We start from the raw sequence: 27236 nt of genomic DNA, 5'->3' as shown, positions 1-27236 counted from the left end.
AAATGAATTTTAATTAAAGAACAACATAGGTAATAAAATATACTTTAATATATTTGGTAAGTTCTACTTTTAGCTATATTTTATATGTAAGTTTACTAGTGTTATAAGTTATATAAGTTTACTAGCCTCAAAAAATTAATTAATTAATATATTAATATAATATATTAATTGTTTATTATTTGCATTTTCTACCAATTTAAAATGTGTCTGAGCATAATCTGAAATAATTTTAATCTGATACCTTATCAGAGAAATTTATTATTAAAGTATGTTAAATATTAGCCATGTCTTCTTTCCTAGATTCTAAAAACTATATCCACCCCTGTTATAATTCATGTATTACAAACTACAATTTTAAATAATAAGAGAAAAGTAAGAAAATATATATATGATTTGGTCAATTTCAATAATTTATGTAAGTAAATACACTATATGGGGAAAAAAGAAACTTGTTACCATATTTTAATTTTATCATGTGACTACTAGATTGCATTCCCAGATATAGTCTTGCTCTCTTTTTGTAAAATATACTATATCTGTGTTTGTGGCAATACTCTATGGAATTTTATTTTCACTTAACTATCAATGAAGCAATCCTGAATCTAGTTCATTAGTAACTTTGAACTGAAAAAACTTTGTATTCAGAATGTCGTTTTATTATCAGATGTGCGTTGTGTGTATGTGTGTGAGTGTGAATCCTAAATTTCACAGATGGTGTGCATGCATTTTAATAAATTAGACTCACAAAAATCATGTATTCAGTTCTCTAATTTTATGAATGGAGAAACAGAGTCCAAGGGAAATGATTTCCACAGATATATTATGAAACAGTATCATTGACAAATGTGATCATTGCATGTTAAATTCGAAGACAATACTTAAAAAAAAAAAATCCAAGATTCTTTTAAAATGATTCTAACAGAATTTGTACACCATGCCAACACATAACTGAATGGAAATGAGCACGTTCTGCAACATGCTGCCATTCGCATCATAAAGGATACAGCTCTAACAGTATTTATAAGAAAAGAAGGGCAGTAATGATTTGCAAGTGTACTCATTTCTGTTTTTCCTTTTCATCAGGCCAATGCTGACTTTCACTTATATTGATCTAAGTTTATATTTTTATTGATCCAGTTTATGTTTAAACTGGAGCATACATTGAAAATGTTGAACTCCATGTTACTGCCAATGCTGATTTGTATTGTCAGATGTGTGTATTACCAATAATATACACACAGACACAGGTATAACATATTTATGTGTCGAGTGTAGCTATCTTTAAGTTTAATCTACTAATATGTATTCTAATTTGTGTTTAAAAGATTCTTTCCTTCTGGTTTTGTGTCATCTTATTTGACATATGACAGTATTTTTCTTCTCTTATTTATATTTGTGTCTGTGACCAGGAGCTGTTCTATGCAATATTGTAAATAAAATTTAAAAAATTAAGGGATAGATATTTACAACATATATAGGAACTAGAGATGCCACCATCTTTATTTATATACTATCTTTATATGCTTTATCTTTTTTATATTAATATGTATCTTATAAAGCAGTGCATATCTTTTACTCTTTAGAAAACAGTGAGAAGGAACTGTTGGAAAATAAATAATAAATTTTCATTGATATATTTGAATCTGTATTTTTTTTAAAATACTAGTTCTAGAGGCACCTGGGTGACTCAGTAGGTTAAGCGTCCAACTTCACCTCAGGTCATGATCTCACAGTTTATGGGTTTGAGCACCGTGTAGGGCTCTGTGCTGACAGCTCAGAGCTTGGAGCCTGCATCAGTTTCTGTGTCTCCCTCTTTCTCTGCCCCTCTCCCACCTGGACTCTCTCTCTCTCTCTCTCAAAAATAAATAACATTAAAAACATTAAAAATTAACAAAATAAAATACCAGTTCTATAAATACTTATAAGTGAATAATTAAAAAAAAAATCTCTTATTTTTGCTATTCTAACTTCCAAGAATTGGAGTCTTCCTTCAATTCAAAACGCAATTTATTTTTACAAGGTGCTATCTGTTTAAAAAAAAACACAATTTGCAAATGTATTTGGAGACTTTCATTTTTCATTTACACAAAGGACTTGATAATTAACTGCCCAATAAATCTTAAATTGGTTTTGAAAGTTGTAAGAAAGACTTTACTGTTAGAAAGGAAGCTCTTCTGCACCCTCTGCTGGTATGTAAGCACAACTGCAGGTTATTTGTTATAAAGTTGCTCCTTTACTTAAAGAAAATAAAATATAAGAAATCCGGTGATTTTAATTAGTAAACAAAACATTTTAAATGTCTAAAAGAAGCATGCATTTTGAATTGAGCAAATATAAACGGACCTTTCTGGTTAGTTTACTAGCCTCAAAAAAAAAGAGTATAATGGCCTCAATTTATTATTAATGAGAAAAAGTCATAATGCCATATGCTTCCAGATAATCATGTAATTCAATTTTATTAGCCAACTATATAAAATAATATGTAGTGGTTTAATGTTTGCATTATGAAATACCAAAACATTAAAAAGACTGAAAATCTGGAATGAATCAATTGTGTCTGACTTATCACTGACAACATTTAGATGAATTGTCCTATGGTAAAGAAATAATGAAAGTTTTTTAAGAGGAAAAAATAGCTCTCAATAACTAAACTAAAGACAATTTTAGCTGATGGAAAAGTAAATATCAATTTATAAATAGATACAGTTACGACCGACAGTCACATAAAATATGAATTTCAGTGTTAAAAATGTAGGTTCAGGAAAATACCAAGCCTTTGTATCAGTGCCAGGATTCTTAGCACTACCATAGGTTTTACTTATTTAAATATTTTGTGTTAAAATATAAAATGTTTGAAGTGATTAGTGAAATACCCAGAATTAGTATTTGCATTTTGTCATATTGGGTCAAATTATTAGTTATTTGTTTTCAAATTATTTTTAGAAAAAACATTTTCCCAGGTGTTCATTCTGCTTCTTCCAGAGACAACTTATTGTTAATTTTTGTGTGCCTTCCAAGTTACTTTTAGCATGTTCACATGCCTAAATGCTTCACATTATATAATCTTTTGATAGGCTATGTATTTTTATACTATGTTAATTTGAATTTTAAAGGTTTACTTATAAAAATAATTCACTAATTCATATTGTTAAAACTTCATCATATTACATATAACACTAATGTCCTCATTGATGACAGCCCTGAATACAAAGATCCTGTTCAAAGATAATCCCTGTTCACACTTTGAAATAGGTTATTGCAGATTTTTTCCTATACATATACATATATGTAAATTTGTAGAATATTTATTACTTTAAAAATTTCATAATACATTTGTAATTTGTAAAACATGTCTTTTAGCTATTTGATTTTATTAATTAAATGCTTTGGAGATTGTTTTCTATGTCAGTTTATATCTTTTACTTTACATGTTTAGCTCTTGTGCATTATACTGTACAATAGATAAGTAATATTTTTAAAATTCTCTTAATTGTTGCACATTTATATTTAATTAATATAAATCAGCAGTGAGTATCCCTATACATACATATTTGTGCGGATGTGTGAGCATTATTCTAGGGTAAATGCTGACAAGTGAAATTACTTAACTTGGTATTTTGATACATAATTTTCTAACATTACTGTGACAATTTAGGCTTCTTTGTAAGTGTCTATAAGTACCACTTTACTCACCCAAACTTGATATTATTTAGTTTTAAAATGTTAGTTGTAAGAAATAGTATCTTGCAGTTTTTTTCTGATTAATAATTACAGATTTGTGTTTCGTATGAAATTCTGATTAATAATTACAGGTACTATTTTTTTTCTGATTTATAATTACAAATTTGTGTTTCTTCTTATGAAATTCCTGTTGTATTTCTTGCTACTTTGCTTCCTTTTTTTTTTCTATTTCTATTTGTGTTATAGGAGTTCTTTTTATATTCCCTAATTACTAATAGGTTTGAATATCTTTCATGTATTCATTGGTGATTTGTATTTCTTCTAGGAATTGTTTGCTCATATTCTTTACTTATTTTTCCTTTTGGATTGTCTTTTTTAAATTGATTTATAAGAATTCTTTATATATTCCAGATAATCCATTGCCTATTGCATATGGTTCAAAGTTTTTTATCTCATGCATTAAGGAAGTTTACAAATGGTTGACAGGCATGAGAATACAAAAGATCAGCCGTATCTCAGAGTATCAGTTAGTGCAGCAGATCCCCTGGGATCAGTCTGAAGTTAGTTTCCATTGGTACCACATATTTGATTAACTTTTCCCTCTGTCCATTTATCCTCCTTTCTTTACCTTCTGAGAGTCTTATAAATTGTTTCAACAAGAGTCCTTTGCCAGGGTCTGCTTCTAAGAAACCTTACTTAGAATGCTGTGAGGAATTTTTTTTCCAAAATATTTTAAAACCAATGCAAATTTCTCCATTGTGAGATATGATTATGAAAAATAATATAAATTTTAATTATTAACAAATATGTATATTTTTAGATGTGTGCTATCCTCTTTTTTTTTTTTTTTCAATATATGAAGTTTATTGTCAAATTGGTTTCCATACAACACCTAGTACTCATCCCAAAAGGTGCCCTCCTCAATACCCATCTCCCACCCCCCATCAACCCTCAGTTTGTTTTCAGTTTTTAAGAGTCTCTTATGCTTTGGCTCTCTCCCAATCTAACTTCTTTTTTTTTTTTTTTTTTTTTTTTTTCCTTCACCTCCCCCATGGGTTTCTGTTAAGTTTCTCAGGATCCACATAAGAGTGAAAACATATGGTATCTGTCTTTCTCTGTATGGCTTATTTCACTTAGCATCACACTCTCCATTTCCATCCACGTTGCTACAGAGGGCCGTATTTCATTCTTTCTCATTGCCACGTAGTACTCCATTGTGTATATAAACCACAATTTCTTTATCCATTCATCAGTTGATGGACATTTAGGCTCTTTCCATAATTTGGCTATTGTTGAGAGTGCTGCTATAAACATTGGGGTACAAGTGCCCCTATGCATCAGTACTCCTGTATCTCTTGGATAAATTCCTAGCAGTGCTACTGCTGGGTCATAGGGTAGGTCTATTTTTAATTTTTTTGAGGAACCTCCACACTGTTTTCCAGAGCGGCTGCACCAATTTGCATTCCCACCAACAGTGCAAGAGGGTTCCCGTTTCTCCACATCCTTGCCAGCATCTATAGTCTCCTGATTTGTTCATTTTGGCCACTCTGACTGGCGTGAGGTGATATCTGAGTGTGGTTTTGATTTGTATTTCCCTGATGAGGAATGACGTTGAGCATCTTTTCATGTACCTGTTGGCCATCCGGATAACTTGTTTAGAGAAGTGTCTATTCATGTTTTCTGCCCATTTCTTCACTGGGTTATTTGTTTTTCGGGTGTGGAGTTTGGTGAGCTCTTTATAGATTTTGGATACTAGCCCTTTGTCTGATATGTCATTTGCAAATATCTTGTCCCATTCCGTTGGTTGCCTTTTAGTTTTGTTGGTTGTTTCATGTGCTATCCTCTTTAAAGCTGTGTATTTGTTACATTGACATTGGCATTGCTCAACAAATTTATCAAATTCATCTTTTGGGAATCTTGTTTGGAGCCTAAGACACAGTCTTTGAATATTTATAATATTGTCAGTTATTTGATCCTTGAAGGCTGAATTATTTTGTTGAAAACAAAAAAAAACTAAGACTGATAATTGAATTCAATATTAATAAAAAATTGAACTAGTCAAGAAGGAGATCAGCATGGTCAATAATATTTTGGGTCAAAAGCATGACATAGTTGAATGGAATTATTTGTAAGAAAAAAGTTAAAAAATGTAATAATGGCCACATCACTATTTATTCATATATATCAATACTAATTCTAAGTCCCATCTACATGTAGGTACTGCAGCTTCTAATGGTCATTGTGTCCTGTTCGGAATTGACTCAGGAAATGACAGTATTAATCTATGAGTAGACAGAATTAAAACTTTGAGAGAGGTTTGGAAAGTTCTAAGTTGAATTAGAAAAAAGTTTGCTGTGAAACAACACAAGTATGGTTAATTATTCTTGATAAATAAGTTACAGTTATTAAACATTCATCATGTTAGACCCTATACTAAGTGGTTTTTTTTTTTTTTTTTTTTTTTTTTTTTTTTTTTTTTTGGTGTTTACTTGATCTGATAAAAATTCTTCAAGACAGTTGCAACTGTTTATCCTCATGAAGAAACTTTAGGCTGTGGGAATTTAAGTAACTTTTAAGCCACTGCGAAGTCACACAACTCATGTGTCATGACAAATTCAAGTCTAGACATGCTTGTGTCAGAGTCCACATTCTTAGCAGTTATACGTTCATAGTGTGTAAATCCCAAAACATAAACTATAATATTTTAAAAATATAAATGTAGTCTTATTTACCTAAGCCTGGTCACATGTGGATATGGCTTTTGACTTCTTTCACTATTAAATTCTGTCTAATCTCTGGCCAGAATCCATTATTTTTGTATTACTTTTTACCCTCCATTGTCTGTTCTGGTCACTAAAGGACTAAGATCATATAGGCCTGGGTCTCAAGATTACATGTCTTTATAAATAATGTGTCACGACCCCTGTTCTTCCATCAATTCAGGCAAGGAACTCATCTGCTTCCCTAAATCCTGCTAGAATAATCTCTTTGAAATGTATTCTCCTTTACTATAGTAATAGTTCCTGTTATCATGCTAATTTGGCATCTCTCTCTTTTTCCTAGGAGATTATCTATACAGATCTTTTTTAAAATATTTATTTATTTTAATTCAAGTTAACATATAGTGCAGTGTTGGTTTCAGGTGTAGAACCCAGTGATTCTTCGCTTACGTATGATCTAATCAGGGGCCATCTATCTCTATTTACATTTCATCTTTAGGGTCAAATCATTGTGAGTAGTGACCTTCACCTAAAGGTAGATATTTCTGATATAAGCAATGATTTGTTTGCATTATTTTTTTGTTTATTTTTTGAACAGAGCTTCATGTACTCAGTGTGGCTAAATTATATGCAAATTTAATGATTTGCGAATAAACCTATCCAATCAATTATATTATTTCTGACTTTTTCTATCTTCTGCTGACAGTCTCATTCTCTTCCCTGTGATTGATCACTTACTTGGCCCTGATCATTCAGTTTTTGAATTTATCGCATGTTGCCCTCACTGACCCTGTGGCTGAGGTGTCCCTGTTCATGTTGTGGTAGTGATTTATCTGTTAAAAATGCTTCCATTAGTTTCCCATTCATTTAAGGGAAAATAGTAAAACATTTTAGAAATTCATTTAAGAATAACTTCTACCATAAAGTAAAAAAATGTTGAGGTGTAAATTGCATGGCTTTGTAAAGAAAGAGTCTGGACTGGAGGGCTTTCCAGCTGAGCCCTGACCACCCATCAGGTGTGAGCCTCATTTAAATCTGTGAAAAAAAAAAAATGACATAATTAGATAAGATTGTTTTAGAAACTTTTTCAAGCTATTATTTTATTTAATTTTAGTAAAAGTTGACCAATGCTCTTTGATATGTTTTCAGATAATTTATTTTCTGCCATCCATCACTTTCTTAATGTTGACAAATTCTTACTTAGAGAATACTTGATTTCTCTGAATTTTCATTCTTCCATTTCATCATGTATTGTAGATTTTCTTTTCAGCATGGTCACTTAGGCTGTATTGGGTTATTTTCTGAAATCTTTTCTGAGAAAGAATAGAGCTGGGACCAGATTTATTTCATCAACATTCTTCATGAACATTTCAAATATTGATCATTCTTTTTAAATTCCAATAATAATGTATACTTAGGGAGGTTCATCATAAGGGATTGGAAACCTGATATCAATTTATATATCTTCCCCCCAAAATATTTTTAGGTGATTTTTAAAATGGAGTGATTCAGCCAGATCTTGACAAGTAGCTCATTTTTATAATCTCTTTATGTGGTGCTCCATCTTGTACCACTTGCATCAGAAAAGGAAGAAACTAGAAATATACTCAGTAGCAGGCAGAGTGTCATTTCTTTCTGATGTTGCACCTTCTCATACTTAAAATAATTATTATCTATGTTTCAGCTCATGCTACTAGTAAGTGACAGAGCTTGGATTTGAAACCAATTTTTCTTTTTTTTACTTATTGCATGTGTGGGTAAGTATTTTTTCTTTAGTTTTATAAACCAGACATCACTAATTTGGGGAGAAAGACAAAGGATACTTAGGACTATCTAGCATGTGGGCCATCAGGTGACTCTTCATCTTTGACTTATAGTGAAAAAATATGAGAGGTATGCAAATTCTAGGCAAATATTTTATTTTATTTAAAAAAAATTTTTTTTTTCAACGTTTATTTATTTTTGGGACAGAGAGAGACAGAGCATGAACGGGGGAGGGGCAGAGAGAGAGGGAGACACAGAATCGGAAACAGGCTCCAGGCTCTGAGCCATCAGCCCAGAGCCCGACGCGGGGCTCGAACTCCCGGACCGCGAGATCGTGACCTGGCTGAAGTCGGACGCTTAACCGACTGTGCCACCCAGGCGCCCCTATTTTAAAAATGATGGGAAAGAAAAAGGTGAAGAGCCTATTTGTGTATATGGTAATGAGTTTCTAAGATGATTGCTTTAAAACCCTGCATGGTCTTTTTATGCCTTGAATCATGGAAGAAAGTGTGTGTGTGTGTGTGTGTGTGTGTGTGTGTGTGTGTGTGTGTACACTTTTTTTCAGTATGTCTTATTTCTTTAATGTTTTTTACTTTTACTCTGTTTTAAATAGGTAACGTTAGCAATGCATATATCCCCTTTAACTAGAATTTGTGTTTTTCTGAACCATGCCAAATAAGATTCACCTTTAACATAATTCAGAATAGATCTACCATATGACGTTGCACTCTATTAAGGGTAATGATAGTGTTTGCTAAAGTTGTAGAGATCACTGAATAAAATACATTCTGGGAACTTTTTGTTAAATCCTGGTGTTAAAGAGCAAAGGATACCGTTTCTTCAGTTGAGGTCAAACTGAGTCTCACATCATGTCCAGTAGGCCTGTATATGCATCCAGTAGGTGGTATTGGGTATAGTAGTCTAATGTTTTGTTTATATAGGTTTAATGATATTAGATGGCACTCTTATATGACAAATTTGTTTTCCCAAATAAAATAATGTTGATCATAGTAAGGCCCCTGGAAGATGGGCAGGTCTAGTTCAACCTGTGTATTATTTTGGCATCTGTTACAACTTGAGGTGATATGTCTTCTGAACCAAGAAATAGAGGAGAATTGAGAAAATATGTTTATTTTATCTCATTTGAAAATTTATAAAAATACGTGAAAATATATACAGGTTTTATTAAGAAAGGATAATTGCTATACTAAAATTATAAAAATAATATTAACATGTTGCAGTGTAACATTTGTCTTTCATTAATAGTTGTTATGATATATTGTTTTCTTCAACTTGTTCAGCATTGTGCTTCCATAACACTTTTAGATGTTAGCAAATTAAAAAAAAATTTTTTTAACATTTATTCATTTTTGAGAGACAGAGAGAGACAGAGCATGAACTGGGAAAGGGCAGTGAGAGAGGGAGACACAGAATTCGAAGCAGGCTCCAGACTCCAAGCTGTCAGCACAGAGCCTGACTTGGGGCTCGAACTCATGAACCGCGAGATCATGACCTGAGCCTAAGTTGAACGTTCAACCGACTGAGCCACCGAGGCGCCCCTGATGTTAGCAAATTTTAGATTATTGAATGATTTTACAGTTGGAAAGCCTTTCAATTAACTTACGAATTTCTAAAAGTTGTAATTTAATAAAATTAACTTCAAAATTACAGCATTTGTTTATGGTAGTGGGCAGAAAATATGTTTATTTACATTTGAAATATTGATGTATTCAAGTTAAAACTTGGTCCCTGCAATCCATTTACTCTATTGGTACTATTGTGTATTACATTAGACACTGGGGTCTCAAAGCAAAGCATAGATGGCCTTTGTCACAAAGAAACTTAAAGTAAAATAGTAAAGCCAGGTAAACAGATGTTAACTTGTAAGGTAATACTGCAGGATATGTAAAGGAATAGTATTACATCCCAAATGGAAGAGGATAGGAAAAGGGTCAGGGATGGCCTCCTGGAAAAGACAGTATCATAGAAATATTCCTAAATATTTCAAATCAGAGTTATAGGAGAGGCATCCCAAGCAAGCGGTCCTACATCTGCAATTGCCCAGAAGATGAACGTGAACAGAAAATGTCAAGTAGTAATCAGTCCAAATAGAGAATTAAATAGGAAGGGGATAATGAATCTGGCAATATAGAGAGCATCTGGACATTGCAGAGTCTCTCTGAAGAATATGGGTAATTCCAACCTATAGATATTTTATCTTTCTCTTTTTTAGCTGGAAAGCTCAGTAGGAAATCAAGACCTTCATTTAAAAGACTATCAGTAGACAAAGTGAAATCTAAAGGATTTTTATCTCCAGTAGGTTTTATATCTACTTCATGTCATCCCATTCAATGTACAAATATCTCTTAGTATCTATGATGTTTTCACTTCAATTAGGTTAAGTGTATTAGTAGCCTAAATGTATTTTTTGTACCCAATAAAAGTCTTGTTTTCATTAAGCACTTAGAAAGACAGGAGTGATTACTGTAAATTTTTTTTTCTGAAATTTTTACTAGTTAAATCCTTTGAATACTTATTAAAGAGAGATTGAGTCACTATTTTTTTTTTCAACGTTTATTTATTTTTGGGACAGAGAGAGACAGAGCATGAACGGGGGAGGGGCAGAGAGAGAGGGAGACACAGAATCGGAAACAGGCTCCAGGCTCTGAGCCATCAGCCCAGAGCCCGACGCGGGGCTCGAACTCCCGGACCGCGAGATCGTGACCTGGCTGAAGTCGGACGCTTAACCGACTGTGCCACCCAGGCGCCCCTATTTTAAAAATGATGGGAAAGAAAAAGGTGAAGAGCCTATTTGTGTATATGGTAATGAGTTTCTAAGATGATTGCTTTAAAACCCTGCATGGTCTTTTTATGCCTTGAATCATGGAAGAAAGTGTGTGTGTGTGTGTGTGTGTGTGTGTGTGTGTGTGTGTGTACACTTTTTTTCAGTATGTCTTATTTCTTTAATGTTTTTTACTTTTACTCTGTTTTAAATAGGTAACGTTAGCAATGCATATATCCCCTTTAACTAGAATTTGTGTTTTTCTGAACCATGCCAAATAAGATTCACCTTTAACATAATTCAGAATAGATCTACCATATGACGTTGCACTCTATTAAGGGTAATGATAGTGTTTGCTAAAGTTGTAGAGATCACTGAATAAAATACATTCTGGGAACTTTTTGTTAAATCCTGGTGTTAAAGAGCAAAGGATACCGTTTCTTCAGTTGAGGTCAAACTGAGTCTCACATCATGTCCAGTAGGCCTGTATATGCATCCAGTAGGTGGTATTGGGTATAGTAGTCTAATGTTTTGTTTATATAGGTTTAATGATATTAGATGGCACTCTTATATGACAAATTTGTTTTCCCAAATAAAATAATGTTGATCATAGTAAGGCCCCTGGAAGATGGGCAGGTCTAGTTCAACCTGTGTATTATTTTGGCATCTGTTACAACTTGAGGTGATATGTCTTCTGAACCAAGAAATAGAGGAGAATTGAGAAAATATGTTTATTTTATCTCATTTGAAAATTTATAAAAATACGTGAAAATATATACAGGTTTTATTAAGAAAGGATAATTGCTATACTAAAATTATAAAAATAATATTAACATGTTGCAGTGTAACATTTGTCTTTCATTAATAGTTGTTATGATATATTGTTTTCTTCAACTTGTTCAGCATTGTGCTTCCATAACACTTTTAGATGTTAGCAAATTAAAAAAAAATTTTTTTAACATTTATTCATTTTTGAGAGACAGAGAGAGACAGAGCATGAACTGGGAAAGGGCAGTGAGAGAGGGAGACACAGAATTCGAAGCAGGCTCCAGACTCCAAGCTGTCAGCACAGAGCCTGACTTGGGGCTCGAACTCATGAACCGCGAGATCATGACCTGAGCCTAAGTTGAACGTTCAACCGACTGAGCCACCGAGGCGCCCCTGATGTTAGCAAATTTTAGATTATTGAATGATTTTACAGTTGGAAAGCCTTTCAATTAACTTACGAATTTCTAAAAGTTGTAATTTAATAAAATTAACTTCAAAATTACAGCATTTGTTTATGGTAGTGGGCAGAAAATATGTTTATTTACATTTGAAATATTGATGTATTCAAGTTAAAACTTGGTCCCTGCAATCCATTTACTCTATTGGTACTATTGTGTATTACATTAGACACTGGGGTCTCAAAGCAAAGCATAGATGGCCTTTGTCACAAAGAAACTTAAAGTAAAATAGTAAAGCCAGGTAAACAGATGTTAACTTGTAAGGTAATACTGCAGGATATGTAAAGGAATAGTATTACATCCCAAATGGAAGAGGATAGGAAAAGGGTCAGGGATGGCCTCCTGGAAAAGACAGTATCATAGAAATATTCCTAAATATTTCAAATCAGAGTTATAGGAGAGGCATCCCAAGCAAGCGGTCCTACATCTGCAATTGCCCAGAAGATGAACGTGAACAGAAAATGTCAAGTAGTAATCAGTCCAAATAGAGAATTAAATAGGAAGGGGATAATGAATCTGGCAATACAGAGAGCATCTGGACATTGCAGAGTCTCTCTGAAGAATATGGGTAATTCCAACCTATAGATATTTTATCTTTCTCTTTTTTAGCTGGAAAGCTCAGTAGGAAATCAAGACCTTCATTTAAAAGACTATCAGTAGACAAAGTGAAATCTAAAGGATTTTTATCTCCAGTAGGTTTTATATCTACTTCATGTCATCCCATTCAATGTACAAATATCTCTTAGTATCTATGATGTTTTCACTTCAATTAGGTTAAGTGTATTAGTAGCCTAAATGTATTTTTTGTACCCAATAAAAGTCTTGTTTTCATTAAGCACTTAGAAAGACAGGAGTGATTACTGTAAATTTTTTTTTCTGAAATTTTTACTAGTTAAATCCTTTGAATACTTATTAAAGAGAGATTGAGTCACTATTTTTTTTTTCAACGTTTATTTATTTTTGGGACAGAGAGAGACAGAGCATGAACGGGGGAGGGGCAGAGAGAGAGGGAGACACAGAATCGGAAACAGGCTCCAGGCTCTGAGCCATCAGCCCAGAGCCCGACGTGGGGCTCGAACTCACGGTCCGCGAGATCGTGACCTGGCTGAAGTCGGACGCTTAACCGACTGCGCCACCCAGGCGCCCCTGAGTCACTATTTTTAAATGCTGACACAAAAGCAAGAAATAATAAAAAAGGCCAATTAATATTTCAATATACATAAATACTGAAAAAATCCAATAGTAATGGTAAATATCTTGACATAAATGCATTGATAACCATAGATGCACCACCAGCTGCAAATCGTAATGGTTGATAATACTCTAATTATAGCAAAACTCTTCACTAAGCATTGAATGGAAATCTTGCATATAAATGAAAAATCACAGCTGAGAATGATGTTAATTAAAGCATTAGTAAGAGTGAAATCATGAAAAATTGTATTATTTTTTGTATCCACTTTGGAAATCGGATATTGGTTAAATTAGATTTAACCTGGGAGGAAAATTAGACTTGTGTATGTATGTATGTATGTATTCATTCATTCATTCATTTTAGAGAGAGAGAGAGAGAGCAAGTTGGGGAGCAGGGCAGAGGAAGAAAGAGAGAGAATCTCAGGCTTTTGCTCAGTGCTGAGCCTAACGTGAGGTTCAATCCCACAACCTTGGATCATGATCTGAGCTGAAATCAAAAGTCAGCTGCTCAACTGACTGAGCCACCCAGGTCCCCCCAAATAAGATATTTCTAATTTGTGAGACTTTAAGACCTAAAATGTCTTTGTTTGTATTTTAAGTTTTCTTCTCCCAAAGATTTACAAGAATATGCAAATATTTTGGGAGTGTTTTACACATAGTTTGATTTAAATTCAAATTTAGTGAATTCATCATCTAATAAAAATCATCTAATACAAATCTGTTAGATTTTATATCATTTAGGACAAAATATTAAACATTTTTGAATGCATATCTGAAAGAGAAAATATTTTTCATTTTATATACTTCTTCAGGGCCATGAAAGTATTTCACTTGATCATTCTCATAATGTATCTGTAAGAATAATAAAATGGAGGCTGGTCACTTTATGTAGTATTTGTTATTGTTCAGTTAGGTAGTTTTGGTTGCAAAAACCGAAATGAAACAATCTGATTAAAATTTGACAGAGGGGGTGTATACATTACAGTTAAGGAATTATGTGAAATACAGAAACTAAAAACAGAAACCAAGTCACGGCGCATTATGAAAACCAGTGGAAAAATAGCAGGCATCAGAATAGCCAGATTGACTCTACAACTAAGAATCTCTGAAATGGAAGCAGAGCTGGACCTTCAGCAGCACAAGTTTTGGCTCTTTACTGAAAGCAGTCTCTGTCATGCTGATTATGAGCTGATCCTGTGGTTATATAAGGATTAGTTTCTTGCTTTACTCTTTATTGGCTCAATGACAGAAAGTTACCTTTCTGTTGTAAAATGACCATGGAAATATTATCTACTTCTACAGTTAGAAGCATTAAAAGAGATAATCTATGTCAGAAAAGTGTTTGGGACGTCACGGTTGATGAACTATATAGTTGCCACCTTCACTTTTTCTTCCTTCTTTTTCTTCATCATCAGCATGTTGATGTTAATATGGTTCATAAATTTTCTATGCTTCTGCTGCTGTCACTATGTATTTTCACTCGTGTCAACATTACCAGTTGAATTAATTTTCACTGGAGTCTTTTCTTCAATTCATAGTTGTGGTTTCCTCATAACCTTATTTTGTTTATAACTCTACACTGTATCCTTTCCCATTTAGTTTCTATCAATGCCCTGATTACCTCTAAAAGTCCCAAAATCAAACTCCAAGGAGAACAGTACTTCCTAATTGTTTTTTCTTTGAGTGAAGATTCTAGTGTCAGATCATACCTTAGTCTGATCTGTGATTCTGTTAAGCTCAAGTGAATAACTTCTTAAGTCTTGTGATATATCTGTTTCTGGTCAAGAGAGGCAGTAGTGGGGCATATTACCCACAGGGCAATGATTTTGGCTGTCACAAGACTACTGCATCTAAATATGTAGACATAAAAAGTTAGGATTAAACAATTTACCAAATTATAGAACCAGTGGGAGTAGTAAGGCTGGGTCTTGAATAGTGACCTTGTGTTTCTCAACCCAACAATCTTTTGAATAGACTAACTATTCTTGGTAATCTTGACATTTCTGAGCCATCATAAAATCATTGTGCAAATCACTGGATCATTTTGCTACTTATAAATTAAAAAAAAAATCCTCATCAGAATTTTGTTATCATTTTAGTATGAGCCAAGTTCTAGTCCATGTCCTGAAAAACAGTGTTTGTTTAAAATGTCTTATTTATAATTGATTTCTTTTGATGCGTTCTTTTTGTTTTACCTTTTTTAGGCTGCTAAGTTGGCTGTCACAGCGCAAGCCTTGGAGTCCCAATGGGGGACTCAGGATCAAGACGATCTACCCTGGTCTCCCGGTTGCCAATATTCAGAAGAAGTATTAGCAGAAGACATGATTCTCTTCCTTCTTCACCCTCCTCCAGTAATACAGTTGGTGTCCACAGTTCCTCTCCTTCCAGCACTAATTCAAGCTCAGGTAGTACAGGTAAACGCAGGAGCATATTCCGTACTCCTTCCATTAGTTTCCACCATAAGAAAGGAGGTGAACCTAAGCAAGACACTACCAACCAGAACCTTAGTATTTCAAATGGTGCTCAATCTGGTCATAGCAGTATACAAAAACTGAGTTTGGAAGAACATATTAAAACCAGGGGAAGACATTCTGTTGGTTTTAGTAGTTCACGAAATAAGAAAATAACGAGATCCTTGACAGAAGATTTTGAAAAGGAAAAGGAGCACTCAACTAATAAGAATGTCTTTATAAATTGCCTAAGTTCTGGCAAAAGTGAAGGGGATGATTCTGGATTCACAGAAGAACAAACTCGCCGTTCTGTTAAGCAGTCAACAAAGAAGCTACTCACTAAATCTTTTTCATCTCACTATAAATTTTCTAAGCCAGTTCCACAGAGCCAATCCATTTCATTGGTACAACAGTCTGGATTCTCATTGGAAATTACACAGTACCAGGAGAGAGAACCTGTATTAGTAAGAGCTTCTCCATCTTGTTCTGTGGATGTAACAGAACGGGCAGGAAGCTCTTTACAATCACCCCTGCTTTCTGCTGATCTTACAACAGCTCAGACACCTTCAGAGTTCTTAGCCTTGACTGAAGATTCTGTGTCTGAAGCAGATGCATTTCCTAAAAGTGGAAGCATGGCATCCCACTGTGAGAACTTTGGCCACAATGATTCTACCTCTCAGATCTCTCCCAATCCTGCTGCTGTTACAAAGACAACAATAGACCTTATGGGAACTGTTCCCTGTGCAATTATGTCTCCTGGGAAATACAGGTTAGAAGGCCGATATAGCACTGAATCTAATTCCTTACTAGAAACCTCTGCTGCTAATCAGAAGGAAGTGTTATTGCAAATCACTGAACTACCTGTTATGAATGGGAACAAGTCAGAGACTCATCTATCAGGAGATATGCAAAGAGAAGAACATAAGGTAGTACAAAATGGTGAAACAATGTTGGCAACAAGCTCTCCGAGGAAACTTGGATTTTATGAGCAACATAAAGCAATAAGTGATCGTGTTAAAGGGATTCATCCTATTTCAGATTCAAGGATAATACCCTCTTCTGGTGATCATCATATTTTTAACAAAACATCATATGGATACGAATCAAATCCTGCCAAAGGTATGCTGATTTTCTTTGTATAATAAATATGAATTATAATTTCATTCTAGTTTATTTAATCTTCTTATTTCATCCCATGAATAGAAACCACATTTCCTTATTTTTCATTCTCTAGTTTTTTTTTTTCTGATTTATAATTTATTTTAAATCTTTTCTCTACTTGATTTTAAATTTCATACTATGGTAACAGTGTAATTCAGCAATACTACTCATTTTTCTTAGTTGTGTTGCCAAGATTCTGGCCCTCAGAAGAGAGGGGAAAGAAATTATTTTTATTTGCGTTGTGGCTTTGTCTAAAAGGATTCTCTTTTTTAAAGTAAATGAGTCTTGGTATTTCTTAGTCAGTAAAATGAGTATATTCCAGCCAAAATCACCCTAAAAGAAATTTTCTATAATTTAAATTCTATTTCCTATTTTACCAAAACTGTCTTTATTAAGTAGGATCCACGTTTCAGCACAAATAGTCTCTATGTCTAATTACAATAGACTTGCAGGCTTTAAAAGTACTGTCCTTGGAGCTTGGTTTTAAACTTGTGTCTGTCATTAACTACCTGTGTAACCTTGGGTACCTTCTCCTTGCTCTCTATAAAGGGGGGATGGGTGCTTGAATTACTCTAGTATGTCATTATGTTATTTAACAGAAAACTTTGTTATTTAATATAAATTTCAGTTAAGAAAACTGTTGAATTCTTACCACGTACTGGGCTGTATTTGACGTACCACTGCTGCTGCCTTTGCTGCTTCTGCTACTACTACTGTTACTGTCAACTAGTTCTCCCAACATTGAATGTTTATTGTGTCTCGTTTCCCATTTTGTGCTCTTTGGATACATTAATTCATTGAATTCTCAGATGGTTGAAATCACTACTATTATAGTAACCTACTTTACAGTCAAGATATTTGGAACACAAATAGGCTAAGTAATGTGTCCAAAGTCACAAAGTTAGTACATAATTGTTTGGGATACAAACCTTATGAGATAGACATTTACACGTTCCATTTTACAAATGCAAAAACAGACCAAGGATCATATAGCTGTTAAGTAGCACAAGTTACAACTATCTCAGTTCAAAGCTCAGGCTCTTAGTGACTAGGCTTAGCGACATCATGACCCCAGCTCTTTCCAAACCGTTAAGGATAACACTAAAATATTATATACAACTTATAATAAGTTAAATTATAGAGTATCAAGCATCATAAGATTATATGATTAATCCAGCTAGTCCCTCCATGAATATAACAATTTTAAAGTTTTAAATGCATGAGTGAATTATTTAGCTGTATAATTGTATAACTTAATATTTTTCACATTTGATACATCATCACTTTTATGCATCTGCCTACTTTTTTATGTTTTGATCTTGGTGATATTGTCTGTACTTATAACTTTTGTTGTATCTGCTTATTTCTTTAATTATAATGAGAAGAACAATGATGATGATATCGATGATGCTCACCCTTTTTGTACACTTAATATGTGCCAAAAAAAATGTGTTGAGCAATTTGTATTCATTATTTCATTTAATCTTTCTTTAAATTTACTTTTCATTTATTTAAAAAAATTTTAATTCCGGTATAGTTAATACACAATGTTATATGAGATTCAAGGATACAATATAGTGATTCATAAATTCCATATCTTACTCAGTGCTCATCAAGATAAGTGTCATTTAATCTTAACTAAAAGTTTATATGGCAGTTATTAATAATTTAGGATTAAATTAAATAACTATGAAATCACATTGTTAGTAAATGGTGGATCTCAAATTGGAATCTAGGCAGTCTTTTTTTTAAAGAAATGGAATACAAAAAGGGTAGAAATGTACTTACCTTGATTATATCTAATTCTTATTTAGAAACGATCATTTGCTTCAATGTCAAATTGAATACTATATATATTTATCTCTGTGGAAATATCTTGCTATTAATCTGTTCACGAAGATCCTAATCATGAGCCATTTACCACATTAAAGTAATTTCAATGCATTTGATAATATGTTGCCTGTTCTTGGGACATTAGCTATTTATTCAGGTTATCTACAACTTGTAAAATAGAGACTGATAGGCAAACAAGCTGGTAATGTGAATAAGGAAAAAATAATAGAATTCAGTTCTTCATTTTGTGGAGATATTCATGTGCCATTCAGAAGGATTTTATAATTTGGAAGTTTAACATTTGAAAACCAGTTATGTAGATGTATTTTATATAAGAAAGAGTTGCTATGTGCACTAAACTCCATAATACTGAATTTATTCTGTATTTGTTATGAAACATATCTAGGCTAGTATTTAATATATATCTGAATGTATGAGATATGTGGTCATATCAAAAATAATAATATAGGGATACCTGGGTGGCTCATTCAGTTGAGCGTCCAACTTCAGCTCAGGTCATGATCTTGCGGCTGGTGAGTTCCAGTCCCGTATTGGGCTCTCTGTTGTTGGTGCAGAGCCCGCCTCAAATCCTGTCTCCCTTTTTCCTTTCTCTCTCTCTGTCTGTCTCTGTCTCTCAAAAATAAATAAACAAACAAACAAAAATAATGTAAAGTTGAGCACTCTGGCATTTTAATTTTTATTCATTAGCTTAAAAAGTTATTTAAAAAGAACTGTTATATTTGGCCTAATAGGTTCTTGCAACCACTTTTTCTTTTCCCTTTTTCATTTTTTTCATGTATGTACGTATGTATGTATGTATGTATTTAGCAAAAGCAGGGTAGGGACAGAGAGAGAGGGAGAGAGAGAATCCTAAGCAGGCTCTGCACTGACAGGGCAGAGCCCAATGTGGGGCTCATGAAACCATGACCTGAGCCGAAATCAAGAGTTGGTTGCTTAACCTACTAAGCCACCCACGGGCTCCAATTACAACCACTTTTCTACTTTGCATTTCAATGAGTTCAACTGTTTAAAACAATTTTTTTGTTTAAGAATCCACATGTAACTGATACCATAGATTGTTTGTCTTCCTCTATCTGGCTTATTTTGCTTTGCTTAATGCCCTGCAGTTGTACCCATGTTGTCACAAATGACACTATTTCCTTCTTTTTAAAGGCTGAATAGTATCCCTTTATATTTACATATCACATCTTCTTATCTCTTCATCATTGATGGGACACTTAGATTGTTTACATATCTTGGCTATTGTGCATAATGTTGCTATAAACATGGGCATACAGATAGCTCTCTGAGATAATGATTTCATTTCCTTTGAATATATACCCATAAATGGAATTCCTAGATCACATGGTAACTCTTTTTAATTTCATGAAGAAACTACATACTTTTTTTCATAGTGACTGTACCAGTTTACATTCCTACCATCAGTGTATAAAGGTGCCCTTTTCTCTACACTTTCCACAACACTTGTTTGAATTTTTGCTAATAGCTACCCTGACCGGTGTGATATAATATCTCATGTGGTTTTGATTTGCATTCCCTTATAATTAGTGATGTTGAGCACCTTTTCATGTACCTCTTGGCTATTTTGTATGTCTTTTTGGAAAAAAAAATGTTTAGTCTACCTGCTCATTTTTAAATTGGATTATTATTGTTATTTTCTATTGAGTTGTGTGAGTTCCATGTATATTTTGGATATTAACCTCTCAGAGGATATGATATTTGAAAATATTTTCTCCCATTCCATAATTTGCCTTTTCATTTTGTAGATTATTTACTTTGCTGTACAGAAGCTTTTTGCTTTGAAATAGTTCTATTTGTTATTTTTTGCTTTTATTGGTTTTGCTTTTGGTGTGAAATCCCAAAAGTCATTGCCAAGACTAATGTCAAGGAGCATTACCCACTGTTTTGTTTTATTTTGTATTGTTTTCCTAGAATTTTACATTTTCAGGTGTTCAAATATTTAAATCATTTTGAGGTTTTTTGTTTTTGTATACTGTAAGATGGGGGTCTCTGTTTATTCTTTTGCATGTAGTTATTCAGTCTCCAGCACCATTTACTGAAGAGACTATCCTTTCTGCATTGCATACTCATGAGTCTTTTGTCAAAAATTAATTGCTCATATATGATGCTTTTATTTCTGGGCTCTTTATTCTGTCCCATTGATCTGTGTGTCTGTCTTTATGCCAATACCATACTGTTTTGATTACTACAGCTTTGTGGTATAGTTTGTAATCAGGAAATGTGACACCTCCAGCTTTATGCTTTCTCAAGATTGCTTCAGCTATTTGGGGTCTTTTGTGGTTCTTTATACAATGGTTTTCTGTATTTTCATGAAAAATGCTATTATAATTTTGATAGAGATTGAATTGAATCTGTGGATTGCTTTGAGTAGTATGGAAATTTTAAGAACATTAATTCTTCAATCTATGAACATAGAATATCTTTCCATTTATTTGTGTCTCAACTTGTTTCATCAGTGTCTTAACAGTTTTCAGTGTAAGAGATCTTTCACTCTGTGGCTACATTTATTTCTAAGTATTTCATCCTTTTTGATGCTATTGTAAATGAGATTGTTTTCTTAATTTCATTTTCTGATAGTTCACTGTAGTTTGCATTTTTAAGTATGGTGAGCAGAGTATTAATCAAGGTAACATATTAGCAAAGAGTTGAAGATGATTAGGGAGAAGGATGTACAAATATTTAAGAGAAGTATAACTGTGCAAAGACTATGTGGTAAAGGCCACTTTGGTACTGGAGTGTGCCTGCAGTGTTCTAGCAATGGCAAGAGGCCCAGAGTAGCATAAACAGAGTGAAGGAGGAGGGTGCAGCAGAAGATGAAGTTAGAAAAGTGAACAGATGAACATGGGGAGGCCCTTAAATAAAGGGATAGAGTAGGGTTATCATAAGGCAACTGATAGGACATTGGTTAAACATAGCTCTATGACTAGAGGAATGCTCATGATCAATGTTACTTATGTCTTCAGTGTATCATTCTGGTTACCATGTGGAAAGAAGGCTGTGGTTTTTGTGGGGGAGAGTCAGGTAGGAATAGTCAAAGGAAGGAGACTGATCAGTATTATAGTAACCCAAGCTAGGGTTGATGGGAGTTTGGTCCAGGATGTTAGTGGGGAAGGTAGGAAGTGATCAGATTCTATATACAATTTGAGGGTAATAAAGACAGGATTTGCTTATGTGATTTATATGAAGTATGGAGAAGCCAAGGATGGCTGCAGAGGTTTTGAGCTTCAAAATCATTATGTGATTAAGTAAACTAAACTTACCACTATTAATTTAAAACTTCTTTCTATGATAGAGAATTTTTGAATGACACTAAGAGTTTCTTATTTGCTTTAAATGGAACATTTGTAAAAACTACAGTTAAGATTTGTATTAATATTTATTTATTTATTTATTTATTTATTTATTTATTTATTTATTTTAATAGTTCTTGCCAGTAGCTTCAGTCCATATCGTGAAGGGAGATTTATAGAGAGGCGATTGCGATCCTCATCTGAAGGAACTGCAGGGAGTAGCAGAATGATTTTGAAACCAAAAGATGGAAATGTAGAAGAAGTGAACAGTCTAAGAAAGCAAAGAGCAGGTTCATCATCTTCAAAAATGAACAGCATGGTAAGTATACACATATACTTGCATTTATTAAAATAGTTATGTACAGGACTGGGATATTCCTGCCTTTTGCAATATGAAAACAGACTGAAGAATAGACATTTCATAACTTGAAGAAAAAATCTATCTCCTTAGTTGATATCCCAAGTTAAAGAGGCTACGTTTGCACTTGAAACTCTTATGGGTCTTGACACATAGTAGCACACCATGATAGTTGCCCTCAATTCCTGTCTTCCTTGCTTCCATAGAAAGTTTGATACTCTGTGTTCTAGATCAAGACCCTGGGATACACAAGCTAAGAAAAAAGCTGATCATGAGGGTACCCTTTGATAACCATTATTTCACAACATCTGTCTACCCTATAGCCACTCTAAAAAATGTCCTTTTATATTCTGCCATTATGCCAGTACCACCCATTGACTCTTCAGGGATCCTACGTCTGCTTGACGTTTTACAGTTGCCCATCCACACAGGATGAGGAGCTTTTGGGGTCAAGGCAAAATGCCCATCCAAAGCTTTGACACATTCTGAGTAACAGATTCCAGATTTCTGGTTCAAACTGCATGAGCCTGCTGGTGAAGGGTAAGGTAGCATGTCTACAGGGGAGTCGTTTCTGAGCTTGCACTTGAGGGCTGTGGTGTCTTAGAGGCATGTGTGTGATGCTCATTCGCAGTGGAAGATAAAGCCAGGGTGGGAAATTGATGAGTGGACTGCAAGAGGTCTAGGGGGCGTCAGGTCTTACAAATATTGGGGTGGGATTGCCTTTTGGAGTTCTCTTGTTCATTTCCTCACAGATGTATGCTTTTCCAGCAGTGTTTTTGATTCCTGGTATTTAACAGTGGTTCTTTGAAACGATATGTCTACCTGTGTACCTGCTTACCTACTTACCTATATCCCCTGTTCATGGATATGTGTGAAAAATGCTCAAAACTAAATTACTCATGTATTTTATCTCTGTGTATTTTAGATGATTTGGTTTCAAATGTAAATAGGTCATCCAGTTTTGACAATTGTATTGTGAAGAAGTCTTAAGTTACTGAGGTAACATTGAGTGATAGCCAAAACATTTCCTTGAAGTTAGAAGTTCTAACAATTAGATTAGGTTTGGCCATATCTTAATATTGGGCAAATCAGTAACTGCAAAACAACAAATGATAGTGGGATTTTTGTTTCTATCATACAATAGAATTTTGTGTATTTATGTTTTTACATAGAGAATGGTGTTAAATTTCATCTTTTGGTGCATTGAAAATATTGTATTACTATTGCAGTTGCTATTGTTTAAGTGCAAGAACGTGTTAAAAAAGATTTTGAGTTGATGCAGAATTAAAAATCATGGATAACTACTTATTATGAAACATTTCTCTTCACGAAATTCTTATTTTTCCTTCGTAAGATGTATTTATGTGAATAATTATGCAGTATGCATTGGACTTGCCCAGAGTTGGGCCTTTTACATATTCTTTGTAGCTCATGATTTTCATACTATATTTCAGTAATTCTCTTTGTAACATCACAAATTATTCTTCCCAATCACAATCAAGATTTAATATTTAAAATGTCAGAACACAGAAATGCAGTTTTGTTCTTTCATTTGAGGCTTTTTATACTTTTCAAAAAGTGTCCCTGCAGTGGTACAGCTCTTCCACTAGATGGCAGAATTACATCGTTGCCATGGTTGGGGAAAGGCTATCCTTGATAGAATAGTAACTCCATGAAAATATTGTACATGTTCACTGGATTTACAGATAACACTTGTTAAAATAAATACTGGTGATTGAATTTCTATATGAAACCTATCAAAATTGTTTTATGGCTTTACTTTTTTTTTTTTTTTTTTGATCTCACAACTACTATCTCATCCTTTAATTTTACAGTGTAATCATGAATATAAAATGTGTAAAATATGTTGTTTGACTCATAGCAAAGAAGGCAAATGTTAGGACTCTTTAGGTAATCTTAGCTATATGTGAAACGAGTGGCCTTTTTTGGAAATTATAGCTTTATGTGTGACCGTGACACATTTTCTGTATTCCTCTTCTAAAATAATTCAAGCAAATGTATATATGTAGGAAAACATTCATGTTCAGTTATTCTTTACTCTTGGAACAATAATAATAGTAACATGTATTTTCAATATTTATTTGGACCAAAGTACTTCTCTTAATGCTTCATGTGTTTTATCACATCCAGTCCTCCCAATGCTATCCACCAAATGATATTGTTATTATTATTATTATTATTATTATTATTATCATTTTAAATGTTTATTTATTTTTGGGAAAGAGAGAGGGAGAGAGAGAGAGAGAGAGACAGAGCACAAGTGGGGGAGGGTCAGGGAGAATGGGAGACACAGAATCTGAAATAGGCTTCAGGCTCAGCTGTGAGCACAGAGCCCGACGTGGGGCTCAAACTCATGAACCACAGGATCATGACCTGACCCAAAGTTTAATGGTTGCTTAACCCACTGAGCCACCCAGACACCCCCAAGTGATACTATTATTAATCACATTTTGTAAAGGAAAATAGAACTCTAAGAAGATAAGCAGTTTACCTCAAAATACAGATAGTAGGTGGCAGAGATATGATTCAGATTTGGATTCTACCTAACTCTAAATCTTAAATGCTTTGGGGAGAATGTAATAAGTTTAAAATTATTTATTTTTTGCATTATTTATTTGTAATGAAGTTAAACACAGTTAAGGCAGTCTGTGCTTGTTCTGGGTCTAGGCTATAATCTTCTGTAAGGGATACAAAAAAAAAAAAAACAATTTAATGCTGATTCTGTACTTAAAATATGTACTTCTTGATATACTGATGAATGGTATCAGTGTCTTTACTGAAAGGTAACTCATGTAGAAAGGAACATTGTTGCAAAAAAAGATGTTCATACTTAGAAGGAACTGGAGTATTTTGTCTAGTTGATGGGGATTTAAGTTTACCAGTAGGATATGGCTTGCTTTATTTATTAAGATGCTGAGAGTTTCTGAATGAACAAAGATATGTCCTAATAGGTTAGACCACAGTTCTAGTGATTTTGTATATTTTGGGGATATTTCAATCTGAAAGGGAAAGAGGAGGATGTATTAATTCTTTGAACCTCAGTGCCTCAGAAGAAATTGGAGTTGGCTTAAATTTATTACATGAAACCAGAATATATCTGGAAAAATTTGATAAGGATTCACATTTGTTAAATATTTTCAAACTGCTTTAAGTAAAGACTTTCCTTCATTTTCTCTATTATTTTCTTGATACCTTTCTTAGGATGGCCCACATATTTAAAAAAATATTTTGTAGAAATAGGCCCTTTCTTTTTATGAACTTTTCTTCTAGACTGTGGTGTATAATTTTTTTAAATGTTTTATTTATTCTTGAGAGAGAAAGAGAGCAGGAGCGAGGGAGGGGCAGAGCAAGACAGGGACGCAGAATCTGAAGCAGGCTCCAGGCTCTGGGCTGTCAACACAGAGCACTATGCAGAACTCATAAGCAGTGAGATCATGACCTGAGCCAAAGTCGGACGCTCAAGCTACTGAGCCACCCAGGCTCCCCTAGACTGTGGTATATAAATGAATAAATTTAAGGATTTGTCATTGTTTCTCCAACAGCTTCACACAGTGACCTTTAACTCCATATGTAAGATCATCCTGCTCTATAAACAATTATTTTTTTTTATTTTTTTTTATTTTTTTTAATGTTTATTTATTTTTTTTTTTAATTTTTTTTTAATTTTTTTTTCAACGTTTATTTATTTTTGGGACAGAGAGAGACAGAGCATGAACGGGGAAGGGGCAGAGAGAGAGGGAGACACAGAATCGGAAACAGGCTCCAGGCTCTGAGCCATCAGCCCAGAGCCCGACGCGGGGCTCGAACTCACGGACCGCGAGATCGTGACCTGGCTGAAGTCGGACGCTTAACCGACTGCGCCACCCAGGCGCCCCTTAATGTTTATTTATTTTTGAGACAGAGAGAGACAGAGCATGAATGGGGGAGGGTCAGAGAGAGGGAGACACAGAATCTGAAACGGGCTTCAGGCTCTGAGCTGTCAGCACAGAGCCCGACGCGGGGCTCGAACTCACGGACCGCGAGATCATGACCTGAGCCGAAGTCGGCCGCTTAACCGACTGAGCCACCCAGGCGCCCCTATAAACAATTATTAATGTGAGGATAGATTCATATATAACGGACAACACAGAGGCTCTGACATCATTACAGGAAGGAAAGTGCTTGAGTGTATGAATAAGGATAAGCTATGATATATGATAGCAAATGACCTCCAAATCTTAGTGGCTTTATAATATGGATTTCTCACTCAGGCTACATGTTTGTTGTAGAAGGTTCAGGAAGTTCCATTTAATGTCTCATTCTATGTCCAGGCTGTTGAACTATTGCAAATATTGCCTTTTACCATGGCAAAAAGATCTCTGAAGGTCCTCATCCCAGTAATAAATGCTCTGACCTGTAGAGACTCATTTCACCTTCTCTGACAAATTATTGACTAGATCTAATCACTTGGCCCATACTTGCCACAAAAGTCTCCAGGAAGTAGTCTCTTGCTTGTGTCTAGAAGGTGTTGACCCTGATATATTTGGTGGGCACTAAGGACTATCATATTCTCAAAAGATTTAGTGTACATCAGTTCTTTTAACTAACTGAGAATTCCTGCTTGCCTCCTCCCTCCCTGTTAATGGACTCTGATTTATGACTCACACTGTGTTGGTCACTGTGCTCGAAAAAGATTAAGACCTCTTTGAAAGTTAAAGATTGATTTGTAATTACA

At 34.1% G+C, this 27236-nt stretch overlaps 1 protein-coding gene across 4 annotated transcripts in view; it reads left to right on the top strand.

Annotated features, from left to right (window-relative positions):
* CCSER1 (coiled-coil serine rich protein 1) overlaps positions 1-27236 on the top strand; it is a 1315617-nt gene that overhangs the window by 130800 nt on the left and 1157581 nt on the right. For all 4 annotated transcript variants that reach the window (XM_045472859.1, XM_045472868.1, XM_045472871.1 and 1 more), the window contains exons 2-3: positions 15572-16936; positions 22278-22462. In XM_045472859.1, coding sequence (XP_045328815.1) covers positions 15613-16936; positions 22278-22462 — 1509 coding nt within the window. In that variant the 5' untranslated portion in view covers positions 15572-15612. The remainder of the gene's footprint in view (positions 1-15571; positions 16937-22277; positions 22463-27236) is intronic.

Source organism: Leopardus geoffroyi, chromosome B1 (genome assembly GCF_018350155.1).
Source record: "Leopardus geoffroyi isolate Oge1 chromosome B1, O.geoffroyi_Oge1_pat1.0, whole genome shotgun sequence".
NCBI classification, from domain to species: domain Eukaryota; kingdom Metazoa; phylum Chordata; class Mammalia; order Carnivora; family Felidae; genus Leopardus; species Leopardus geoffroyi.
The sequence above is the reverse complement of the archived record's forward strand: the minus strand, read 5'-3'. Positions and strand labels throughout refer to the sequence as shown.